This window comes from Parasteatoda tepidariorum, chromosome X1, assembly GCF_043381705.1.
Source record: "Parasteatoda tepidariorum isolate YZ-2023 chromosome X1, CAS_Ptep_4.0, whole genome shotgun sequence".
NCBI classification, from domain to species: Eukaryota; Metazoa; Arthropoda; class Arachnida; order Araneae; family Theridiidae; genus Parasteatoda; species Parasteatoda tepidariorum.
Window position 1 is genome coordinate 28,679,672 of NC_092214.1, and position 12,975 is coordinate 28,692,646.

Here is a 12,975-nt window from a genome sequence, read left to right on the forward strand (position 1 = left end):
TTTTGAGATTTCACTTTTCTGTTTCCAACCATAATTTGCGCATGTGCAGTAAAGAATTATATATATATAAAAAATACAAATAAATTTTTTTTCCTGTACTGACCGTCATTAAGTATGTCCTCGAAATTCTATTATTCTTAAGCGTTTTTGGAGTAATGTCAACTAGATGTCCAACTTAAATAATTGGAAACTTTTGCCTCGAGTGTAATGACATGTTCGGTTCTTTGAATTCACTTTTGTCTATCAATTTTCCTCATCCTTCATTTATTATGTATAAAACTATGTTTATTTCTAACGTCAACTATGTTTATTTATTAAATACCTCTTAAAGAATTTTTTTTTTTAATTTAATGAATTCTAATTCCTTAGAGGTGGGGTAACATTAGCAAGTTTTGCCTGATGTGAAATCACATCTGCTTCCGTGAAAAATCGTCTTTTATGATATTTTTTCAGTTTAGTAAAAAAAAAAAACTATTGTTTATTCATATGCATAAGATTATTTATTGCTAAAAGCAGACGATATTTTATGAAGCAGATTGCAGCGTTCTTTTTTTACCAAGTGATAGATTTCTGATTCCACTTAGTCTTTTTTTCTTCCCCTGATCATAAAAAATATAGTACTTAATAAATTAGTCCTTTCTATTCATGCAATTCATGATAAAGATTATTTTTTAAAATTCAGTTGATCACATTATATCCTGCTTTATCTTGGGTTTTGAAATTAAGTTAGCGCTTCTTTTAATTTTATTTTCCATCTGGTTATTTTAGTCTTTTTATTTAATTTGATCAAGCGTTATGATTGTATTTTATCATTTTCCTTGTAAGTTTTTATTGTATTTTGTCATTTATTTTTTCCTTATTATTGGGTATGAAACATAGTGCATTTTTTAATCATTAATTTTGTTTTACATTAGTTAATTTGGTGATTTTAATAAGTCTTTAGTTTATTACAATTTGGCTTAAATTTTATAATTTTTTAAATGTTTTTTTAAAATTAATTTTGCATTTTACCATCATACTTTATATTTTTCTATCTATTTATTTATCTTATTTATGATTCATTCTCTTTAAAATAAAAAATCTTAACATATTGCATTTTAGTTTTTTTTTAAAAATGTTCTCCCTTTATTTTTTGTTACCTTGTAACTTTGTTTCATAATTTAGGATAATTTATTTACCTTATAGTTAAGGATTAAAATACGTTTTTATTCTTGATTTATTGTTGCTTGTCTGTTGATGTAAAGCATTATTTTTTAGTTATTTATTCTATTCGATTTAATATAATAAATATGGATTAATTTATATGCAATACGGATTATTTAAATATTTGTCATTTTCTCTTTATCTGTTATAATATGTTTTTTCAATAATTTTCTTTTTAAACTAGGATTACTCAACTAAGTTTTGCAATCTTATTGGTGCTTATCTTTCCAATAATAAATTTTTCTTATGGATGCTAATATATAGGATTTTAATTATTTATTGCGTTTTCATTTTTAAAAATGTTTTTATGGTAACTAAATGCAATTTATTAGATGGACGCCTAGGATCGTAGTCCCCCTCAGCATGTCACTGGTACCAGCTTCCCTGAGAAGTAAACATTCTTCTGTTATGAATCTTTCTGCTGGGAACCTTAGGCTCTTTTGTATAGAAAAACTTACGCCTTCTTTACCATGTACACATTCTTAGTTTCTTCCTCCTGTTTATAATATACTTCAAAAATTTCCTTTGCAGAAGATTTTATTCTTATAAAATAATGCAAATTTAAAAATAATTAAAAATTTAAATCGATTTAAATTTTGATTAAATCATTTATACATATTTATCAAGATGGTTATTAAAAATTTTTTCTCACTTGTTATTATTCAATAGGATCCTATATGGAAAAGCAGGAGATAAAGGATATAAGGTATCAGGAGTTTTTACAGGATAAAAAGCAACACTGCAGCTAGATTTATCTGGAAAAAAAAATAGGATAAACAATATTTACAAATAAGTAATTATTTCAAAATTAAAATATATATATATATTCCTACCAGCAACAGAAACTTCTACCATGTCTTCATACAATTTCATATTTCTTGAAAGCAAATTTCTTACAAATAACATCTNTCCGGGATAGCGATGGTCCCGAGCATCCCGGATAATTGGTTCTCTACTGTAATTAAAAATTTAAATCGATTTAAATTTTGATTAAATCATTTATACATATTTATCAAGATGGTTATTAAAAAATTTTTCTCACTTGTTATTATTCAATAGGATCCTATATGGAAAAGCAGGAGATAAAGGATATAAGGTATCAGGAGTTTTTACAGGATAAAAAGCAACACTGCAGCTAGATTTATCTGGAAAAAAAAATAGGATAAACAATATTTACAAATAAGTAATTATTTCAAAATTAAAATATATATATATATTCCTACCAGCAACAGAAACTTCTACCATGTCTTCATACAATTTCATATTTCTTGAAAGCAAATTTCTTACAAATAACATCTTAGAACCATTATCATCTGTAGCAGAAATAGTTTTTTTTATAGGTTCATTAGATTTGATGTAAGTCGAAGGTATGCTTTTCAGCAAGTCATGAAGAGTCGCCATATTTAGAATTTCTTCATTAAAAAGCCTTAAAAGAGTGCCATTTAAGTCTTCATTGAAGTGATTATGCATAGCAGTCTTAGTTTCTAATAGCTGGGCAGCTAAAAGTCTACGATTTAAAAGATGAGGTCTTTCTATATAAACACTGACTCCATTCCAAAAGTCATCTGTTGAGATTGATTCAACACATTCAAACTCATTTATTACTTTCCACTGTTCATCCATACTGTGATATCTAAGGAAAAAAAATATATATATGGGTCATTCCAAAAATACAGATCCCTTTTGATAAAAAGGAAATAGAAAAAGAAAAATGTTTTTCAAACTAAAATGCATCTATGATAGTTAATTATTTATTAAAAAACCAAAATCAAGCTTTAGCAGCAAACTTTTAAAAAATTATTAATCACTTTATTATCCCATTTCTAAATCGAAAAATAAATAAGCAATTTTGCACTGGTAACACTTAGATGTGAAGTTCTTTTGTACATATAAAGTTTTTTTTACTTATGCATATACATTTGTTTTTAAATAAGCACTCATAAAGACAAAACTCATGTGGAGTTTTATCTTTAATGTTTTCAACTTAGATTTTGATTCAAAATCAAAACAAGTTAAAAGATATCTTTAAAGTATTGATAAATTATTATATCAAAGAATAGAAGTTAACTGAAAGTAGCAAAAAATCTCATTTTTTCTTTTTCATATAAAAAGAACAGGTTTTAAAAATTAGCAGACAATTTTGAATTAATTAAATCTTTCTTACAAGTTCAAATAAAATAATCTAAACTACGCATTTGTTAAACTCCAAAATATGCCTTCAATTTAAAAACAAATCATTAGAATCAAAATAATTAGGATTTAAATAAAAAAAATATTTAAATCAAATGAGTTTTTTTTAAAAACAAAATTAGCAATCTTACCAGTGCCAGTTATTATACCAATAAACATTTTAAGTCAACATATTACAAATCAATAAATAGATTTAAAAATGTATAGAGCTTTTATTTATTTTTTTGTATATGTAGGTAACATAGTTCTGAGTAAATCTTCCATAAGAAGTTATAAAAATGAATAGGTTATCTGAAGTTTGGAAGAATATCAGAGGATACTGTGAAACTGTATCGTGGCATCTAAGCACTCACACAAATAATGAAGATATTCATTTAAATGGTTTGTTTCTCTTTATTTAGGGTTTGAAAAATGCTAGTAGTCAAAATTTCATGATATGACTAATTTGTTTTTAGACAAAGTTTTATTTTTGACTGGCTTTTAAATCCAATCAATGCTTAAAGAAACAACAACAGCCTGGCTCGGGTAGCCTGGTTGTTAGGGCACTGGGCCCACGTCCAAGAGGTTGTGGGTTCGATCCCTTCCAGTGGAAGACTCCCAGTGTAGTAAATGGTGACTGATGCACATTAAATCTGTCAAGTCACAAAGCCCTCCATGCTTCTATAACAAATCATACCTCTAGGGGTACTGATCCAGGAGTTTCCTCATCTTCTGGATTGGTTCAAAATTACAAGGCTACAGGGTAGAACATTAGTAGTCTTAAACTCAAAATTTTGGGTCGGCAGTTCAATGACGGTCATAAAATAAAATATATCAGAGGAAGTTTTAATTCACTTAACAAAAAGTGCTCTTTACAATAAATGCACCCTGACCCTTTTTAAGAGAAATGTGAAAACTGTCTCCTGTACTAGACAATTTCTTTTACATAGGTACTGATACAGAAATCTTTCATTAACTTTTCATCTTGTTAGCTATTTACACTTATTTTTAACATCCATAATTTTGAACAATGGCTTTAAAAATTACTGTAAATTATAAAAGTGGATTAAGCACTTTATAATTGAGCAGCATATTTTATAAGATTTGCCTATATGATGCATATTTGTATAACATTTAAAACTATTCTGTAAATTTATAAGGGGGATTATCATAACTACGGCAAGTTGACGACGAGTTTCGTTTGTTGGCCGATGAAGGAAGATAGCGTTTCTGGTGACCTTTTTAAATAAGTCGCCAAGAGGTTACCGACACTTGGCCTTGCCGTAGTTATGATGAAAATCACATTAAACAGAGAAATAATTTGTTAAAGCCTTATACAAAATATACCACACAACCATAATATTGATTTCATAGAATTTCTTTCGTAGAAATTGTAATGTGGGATAGTTTTTCCTTAAACTCAAATACAACAAACAGATTTGGAAATTTAAAATTAAAATATTTACCACTTCAAAGAAAATGATATGAAATATGGCAAATGATTTTCAAGAGTACTTCTCCAATTAAATGTCCTCAGGTACGATGTAACATATTATGCAATGCTATGTCAGGCAATTGTAATCGTTAATTTCCACTTCCCTGCTACTTCGCACTTCAAAACCAAAACCAAACAAACCACGTGTAAGCTATGTTTACTTGGTTAGATTTCACCTGTCTATTTCTGCTGACTACGAGACTACCTAAATGTACTCTGGTTTTATGAGGGCCGTTAACAGACAAAAATAGGCATTTTAAAACGTATTACTAAAGAAATATAAACAAACAACTATCGATTTTGTACTTACCGGCGATAAGCATTGTAGCTACACGTCTAATATTCGTAGTTCCGTATGTAAAAAAATTGTTAAATCGTGTGTTAACAATTTAATTTCATTTCTTTTAAATTTTGCAAGATGTTGAAAAGCGGTTTTATTACTAAACAGTACTAAAATATTCATGTTTCAATAATTCATAGTGTGATAGAGTTGGAAATTTTTTAACGAGAAAGGAAGTATTAAAAGTATGCCAAAAGAAAAAATTATAAAATTTTGTAGTTTTCTTCCCATTGCTTGTTTTTATCATTAGAAATGTATTGTTTTTCTTTTTTTAATAAACAGAGCGGGCAAATTGTATTAAATAGATTATAATTTGGTTGAAAGAAGTCTTTTATTTTTTTCCATTTATTATTTTATTGGTAAACAGTTATCCATTTCCCAAGCTTTTTTCATTAAAATTCACCCATTCAAATGTTGAAAACATTTATTTTTCTTCTTTTTTTGTCTCTTCTGTTCTTTGAAGCTGCATAAAATTATAGTTTATACTAAAGCACTATTTTTCACAAATGGGAAGAGTGACATTTTTGCTCAAAGCATTGGTTTTAATTTTTTTTAAGATACATAATTAATCAATAAGATAAGACTTTTTTTAAAAATATCTCAGCTAATAATTATAATATAAATTTAGCTTACATTTCTTTCATTGTTTTGAAAGTAGGTGATTTATGTAAGTAAGAAAAAAAAATTCTTTGATATTCTTTCAATTATTTTGATTGATTCATTATAATCTGTCGAATAATAAACCTTGCTGAACTAAGTATTCTACATTTGTATTAACAATTGTTTAAAATTCTGTATTCAACCAAAATCATTATTTGATGCATATTCTGATTTCTTTATTTTAATCTATGCATTTCATATTTTTATCTTTTTTATTTATAGATGGATCTTCATTTCTATTTCATTTTATTCTTCGTCATATACATTGATGCACAAGAGGTAGATATTAATTCAGAGACAAAAGTTGATTCTAAAGCTTCAAAGAAAAAGACAGAAGTTTTACCTCCTTGTCAAGCTTGCAAAATGTTAGCTAATTCTTTTAAAAAGGTAAAAGAAAAAATTTAGTTTTGTTTTGCTCTTGCCTTTTACAAAAGCTCAATAATTTTAATCAAATGGACAGTGTTTATTATATAGTATTAACTTGAATGCTGATAAAATTCTTTTGAGTTCCACTATTTTTAAGACTATTTGATTATAGATAGATAATATGGCTAGCATGAAACTGTGCATTGGGTGAAACACCTAGATTCGAGTTTAGTACTTCTTACTAAATACACTTTCCAAAATATTATTGTTGAAACAAATCATGACATAGATAATAAATTTTTTATCTTTAAGAAAAAAATCTTTTTGTTTATGTTTTGCTTTTTGTTCTGAATTGAAGAAGAATGAACAACATTCCCTTATATATTTTAAAAATAAGTATATTCTATTTTATTCTATTATAATGTAAACACCAATAATTTCAATAGTATATCACCAGGGAAACCTAAAAATGTAACAGAAATTTATTTTTTTATGTTTCAATGAAGTTTTTAGATACTCAACTCTCAGTTCCTGTTCAATTTGAGCGTGCAAGGTTTATATGCACTTGGAAAAAAATAATAAAAAGTGGTAGTAATGTTAATATAAACTTTTTTTTTATACCAGTTTAAAAAATTTTTTCCAGATGCGTACGAACTCTGTCCTGTCTTTTTTTACTTTGATTGTCCTCTTTTTCAAAAATATCAGGAAGTCCTAGAGACCCCCTTTGCCAAGTAATCAAAATTACACAGCTACAAATTATACAAGTTCAAGAGGCTATATATAAATGAAGATTAATAAGTGCGATTCCAAAGCATTGCTTGTTGAAGATACATCCCTTCCTCCGGGCAACATCAAAACGTTTAATTAGACAAGGGGGTAGTTTCAAGAAAAGGGGATGTCGCTGATTGGTAAGACATATGTTTTAAAACTAGACCAGTGGCAAGAGAGAAATTATAGCGTTTCTATTTTATGGTTTTTATTTATTTTTTAAATCGTGTAGTACAAATATTTTTCTTAATTGTTAGCCTTTCAAAATTCTCAATCATTTTTATTTCCTCAGATTGTTACATTTTAATTCAAAATTATTAATATAAAAGATCCCAAATATTTTATTCTATTAATAAATTGTTGACTGGAGCTGAATTAACTTGTCACTGCCTTCGGCCATGACGAATATTCCTAAGTATAATTTCATTTCATTCAGTAAAAAGAAAATTTATTGGAGTTTATTTAGAATGTTTTATTTTACTTCCATATTCAATTACAAAATAATAGTCGGTGACATGACATAGTTTCTGTGTAAAATTGCTTTTCAACAAAGTGTTAATACAGAATTAGTACCACAGGTTTTGTTTTCAATTCTATTAGGTCTAATCATTTTGATCTAATCCATAAAATTGTTTTTTGAACTTCTTATTTAATTGAACTTTTTATTTAATTATTGGCTTACTTTAAAAACTTATTAAATGTATTTAGCCAAGGAGATTAAAGGTTAATTTTAGTTAGCTGTCAAAAATTTTTCTATTCCTAATAGTGAGTTAATTTGTTGTTTTAATAATTTAATTGAATGTTATTTTCAGGTAATTAAATTTCTTTGTGTATATATATTTTATTAATTTTATTTTGTTCTATTGTAGGATTTAATTTAAATAGTTTGCATTTAATTCAATTTTGCTCTACTTAATTGATATTGTTATGATTTACTGTTATTATTACCAAAAAATGTAGACCACTTAGCCGCATAGAGTATTGCCCAGGGTACACCACGAGGAGGTAGGTCTACTATGAACCCCACACTCACTCATTCATAACATGCAGGGAGAGCTCTCTTAAGGGGGGCTTAGAAATGATTCAAAATAGGGCTTTGAGAGTAGTGACTGGTGCGGTTAAAACAACCCCAATTGAAGCCATGCTACTTTTGACAAATAGCAGACCTGTTCAAGTCATTATTGAAGAACGGACCTTGCTGGACTAATTATCAAGCTAAAGAGAGAAACCTGAAAACGCAACTTGGATTCATTCAAAAGGTTCAGTCTTTGAAAGAAAATTTTGAATTTTGCAACGTGATTAAAAATAACTTAAAACCACAAAATCCTATCGAATCAGAAGAAATTATATCAAACCTAAATCTTAAAAATTATATTATAAAGAAACAAACAGTACCTGAAATTTTAAAATCCCTTGCATTGGAGACCATATATACTGAGTACCCAAAACATCAATGGCTACACGTTTATACAGATGGCTCTTACTCTGACTCGCAAATGGCTGCTGGATCTGGTGTTTTCTCTGATATCTTTTCCTTCTACTCATTGTCGGGACATACAAAACGGCCTTCGATGGTGAAGTACATGCTATATATATTGCATTGAAACAACTGTTGGCCATCCATTCAAAATTTGAAAAAGTTGCATTGCTGTCAGATTCCCAGGCTGCAATCCAGGGGATCAGCTCAAGGGGAGACACTTTGTCGGATGAAGTGCTTCAGTGTCGGAGACTTATCATACTTTTGGCACTAAAAAACAAAAGAGTAGTCATCCATTGGATTCCCAGCCATTGTAACATCTATGGTAACGAGCAAGCTGACTTTCTTGCTTGTAAGGGAACATAAATCCTTCAACAAAGTTGTTATGGATTGTTATTCCATTCCATAAAGCTACATATAAAAAACATAATGAAAATGAATGCCTTTGCTGTCCTACAAGAAAGCATTAGGAATAAGAACTGGAGTGAGACAGATATGAAGGCAGTACCAGATAAGCCTCGTCGAGATGCAGTAGCCACCTTTAGACTCCTAACAGTTCATGATTGTCTTGGAGAACACCTGCATTGGATAGGTATTTATGACCACCTTCAGTGTCAACTGTGTGGTTCTGGAGCACCAATAGAGAGCACCTCCATTGCTGTAGGAGGCTCCACAGACTTTACTCGGACACCGCAAGATATTGGCATGCGAAAGAGCTGTTGGGAAGATGACTTCAATCTTTTGTTATTTTCTATTTTTATTGTTCCTCTGTGTTATTGTTTGTATGCCATTGGAAATGAAATAAAAAAAACTGTTATTATATGAATCGATTTTGTTCTATATAATGGAAATTACCATTGAATAAACCCTATTGTTATCATTACGCCAACAAATAATTTAGCTAATAATAATATAAGAAAATTATTCACTTCTCAGGTCTCCCACCTAACAAGGCTGTTTACTCCTCACACCTAGTCACTCGCATCCAGTTTTTAAGGGTGACTAATTTTTATTATGCAGCCTCATATTATTTATCAATTTGCTGAACATCTAGATTAATTTCTTTCTTGATTTTATTTTTCATGAGTTTAAATCTATGATAATTTATGAAAATGTTCTTCATTTGTCTGAAATATTGAGGGGTACTTAAAGAGATTTCTAATTATTGAGGGGGATATATACTCATTATAGACTGGTAGTCAATGAAAAAACTAAAACTTTCAGAATTATGGATAATTTTGCCAATATTTTAAAAGCTTCGCCAGATGAGAACTGGAACAAAATGGTGTTTTATATGAACTTTTGAATCTATCGCATGCAGTGGTGTGGAAAATGACTCTGAATCAAATTTACAAAACAAAGAATCATACATGAACACATAAGCCTTGTTTAGAAATTATTTTCCCTTAAAGCGTAGAAAATTAGCACCCCTGATTGTGTATTGAAAACTGCATGGAACAACAAACAAACAGCTATGTTTATGTACGAGAAATTATAAAGCATTTTTTTTATTTTTAGAATAAGGATATGATAAGATCGTTTATTTCTTCAATGAAGTATAAGATATGTGAAAAAGTCTGCATGCAATGGTACCAAATTCCTGATGATTGTCTTGCTTATGAATTTGTACTAGCTCATTGTTTTTATCAAAATGTGCACATCGTTTTTGAATTTTCAAAATTAAAAATTAGTAGAAATAGAAACTTATTATTTTTACAAATGTATATAATTAAAAATGTTAAAAAAAAAGTATAAAAATAACCCACATACTTATAGTAAAATTGGATGTGCTCAATCAGGTTTTAGGCTGTATGCAAACTTAAAAATTTCAAGAAATTAATAAGAAACCCATGTAGGAATAAAATTGTTAAAAGGGAACAAGCTGTATTCAATTTATGCTTATAAATAATTTCCGTCTCATCTACTTTTTTTTAAGAAATATTTTTACTCACTGCACATTCAATATCTATTAATCTCATAATTTAAGGGAATAGAAAGGACCTCAAGAGGAAAATTCGAAGGTGGTGATGCATCTTGGGAAAAAAGCAGATTGAAATCTTATGCTGAGAGGTAACTTAATTTTAACTAATGGTTTTTCTTATGATTTTATATTTTATTTTCAGTTCCTTATTATATTAAAGTATAAAAAAATTGAAATATCTTATAAAGCTGTGATGTTTACACAAATGAAAGTAAATGGTGCCTACAAATAATGTCAATATTTCCTGCAGTCTTTTCTTTAATGCAGAGATACTAGATACTTTATTTTAGTAATACTAGATACTAACAGAAAGTAAATACTAGGTTTTCTGTATTTAATACGAATTTATGTCTTGTGTTATGATTTTTAGGGCTGGATATATACTTTTTTAAATTAAAAAAATGGATTCTATTTTTTTAGTATAAATTTTTTAAAAAGAAGAAAAAAATTAGGTTTGGTCACATTAAACTTAATGCAGTCCCTAATGATGATGATGTGTTAGGTGAATTTTTAAAACTGCAGCCTCCCAATTCTCTAATTTTACTGATTATTATTTTGGACTTTAAGTTACAGTAGATTGATCTTCTCAACTAACTACTTGCAACCAATTATAAAGCAATTAAACAATTTTGAGGACTATGGGATTGTAAATTGTTACAGTAAAACAAGTTTAAAAAAAAGTTGAAGATTCATGTTTTTCTCTTTTTTAATGATATCCTATTCCAACAAAAACTTGGTTTTTGTTGGAATAGTATTTAAAAAATATTGTTTATTCATTTAATTTTTTTTTTATTTACTTTCATTTATGTCTTATACTATCTTTTCATTATTATATTTATTTTTTTCAATTCAATTCATTCTTATTGTGCATTTTTTTCAATAATTATTGCTTTATAAATTTGACTAATTTTAGCTTCTTTTGTTTATTTTATTTTTCTCTGACTGCAAGCATTTTCTCTTCATGTATTTTTTATGTTTGGGTTTTCACTCTTTGTAATAACTGAACTTTAGAACTACTAAAGTAAACTGTAAAACTAGCATGTTACTGATCAAGAAGTATTTAATATTTGTGATTTCATACATTTTTTTTCTTTTTGTTTTTATAAAACCTTAGAAGTCAATATATTTTGATGTTTGATGCAAATAAAAACCAACCAATTTTCAAAACCAAACCTGTTTATCTTTTCTCCTGAAATTTGAACAAAACACACTTAACTGGAATTGAATATTATATAAAACATTGTATTATGAGTGAATATATGATCAATTTTGGCTAAATTTTAGTGCATAAGGTTAGCCATCAGCTAGGGCCTTTTCATGCCTTGATTAGGTCCTGATGATTGTAGAAGAGTCATTATACATAAAACTATACATAAGGTTCACTTTATCACATTCCATGACTTTAAAGATTATTTTTAAAATTTTTTGTAAAATAGATTCTTTTAGTCAAAAATTTTTTTTGCACATTAAATCTGAAATTAAATAAATAAAAATATTAATATTAATTGTTTAAAGGCTTTTTTCTAGTTATCTCATATTTCTTGATTCACTGCAAATATAGGTAAATGTAGTCTCTTTAAAAGTTAAAACTATTTTTTAAACTTAATTATTTTTCTATTTTAATTATTAGGTCTTCTAATATATTGACACTCACATCATTTTCTTATATTACATATATGAGTGCATTCTATTAAGACAACATAAAAGTAGACAGTTTAAAATGTTATCCTTTGATTTACATAGATAAGAAATTTTTATATCAGCTAATTTTCTGAGCTATAACAAAATTTTAATATTTCCATTTAGTTCCAAGGTAAGTATTTCTTATGCCGAATTTTGTGTTCCTTGAAATTGTACAGCTTCTACATACTATTTTCCTGTGCATGGGATTTTTGGTCATATTCCCCTCTTTTTTTTTATTAAGATCATTAAATTTTTCTTTTGTTTTTGGTGTTAAATAACTTCCGTGTCTTGATTTTTTTCAGTCAGCTAGGGTATGTTTTTATAATTTATCTTAGCGATTAAAAGCTATTACATTTTTTGTATAAAACTCAATTATATAATATTATGCATAGAATGCTTAATTCTCATATTCTATAATTTCTTTGGTAAAGTTAGTGTGTTTGTTATTCTACTGACTCTACTTTAAAAGATCTGATAAGCTTTAAGGAAAATTATATGCTTTTATAAAACCTATAAGAAATTGTGCTTATGACAAATTTTGCCTAAGATGAACTATCATTGTTACAAACGGTGCCTGCAAAGAATTGTTATTGCAGCAATTTGTGCTGAAGTTGAGCTATGCCCACAGTAAATTATCCCCGCAACAAATTCTATATAATAAATTGACACGAACCATTTTAGGCAGGCTATTGTTTCCGTATTGTAGTGGAATTTCAGAATTTTAAGTCACAAAAATTCGGTTCGATTTTTGTTAGACACTCTTTTCATTGTAAAGTTTTTATTTAAAGCATAAAGAGTAACAAGTGAATTACAGGATTGTGTGTGTTAGTAGA

The 12,975-nt window shown here is 27.9% G+C and overlaps 2 protein-coding genes across 3 annotated transcripts in view; one reads left to right on the forward strand and one right to left on the reverse strand.

Moving 5' to 3' along the window:
• The window catches only part of LOC107446656 (probable tRNA (uracil-O(2)-)-methyltransferase), a 29,281-nt gene extending 24,241 nt beyond the window's left edge, over window positions 1-5,040 (reverse strand). Inside the window, exons 1-5 of the mRNA XM_043043955.2 lie at window positions 4,839-5,040; window positions 2,427-2,836; window positions 2,243-2,348; window positions 2,037-2,158; window positions 1,856-1,958 (exon numbers count right to left, since the gene is read on the reverse strand). Of these exons, the coding sequence (XP_042899889.2) occupies window positions 1,856-1,958; window positions 2,037-2,158; window positions 2,243-2,348; window positions 2,427-2,826 (731 nt within the window). The 5' untranslated portion in view covers window positions 2,827-2,836; window positions 4,839-5,040. The remainder of the gene's footprint in view (window positions 1-1,855; window positions 1,959-2,036; window positions 2,159-2,242; window positions 2,349-2,426; window positions 2,837-4,838) is intronic.
• A 94-nt stretch (window positions 5,041-5,134) lies between these two features.
• LOC107446657 (cysteine-rich with EGF-like domain protein 2) overlaps window positions 5,135-12,975 on the forward strand; it is a 34,344-nt gene continuing 26,503 nt past the window's right edge. The window contains exons 1-3 of one of the 2 annotated variants that reach the window (XM_016061350.3): window positions 5,135-5,220; window positions 6,090-6,254; window positions 10,466-10,548. In XM_016061350.3, coding sequence (XP_015916836.1) covers window positions 6,090-6,254; window positions 10,466-10,548 — 248 coding nt within the window. In that variant the 5' untranslated portion in view covers window positions 5,135-5,220. Of the gene's footprint in view, window positions 5,393-6,089; window positions 6,255-10,465; window positions 10,549-12,975 lie in introns of both variants that reach the window. The other variant, XM_016061349.3, reaches the window with a different exon arrangement.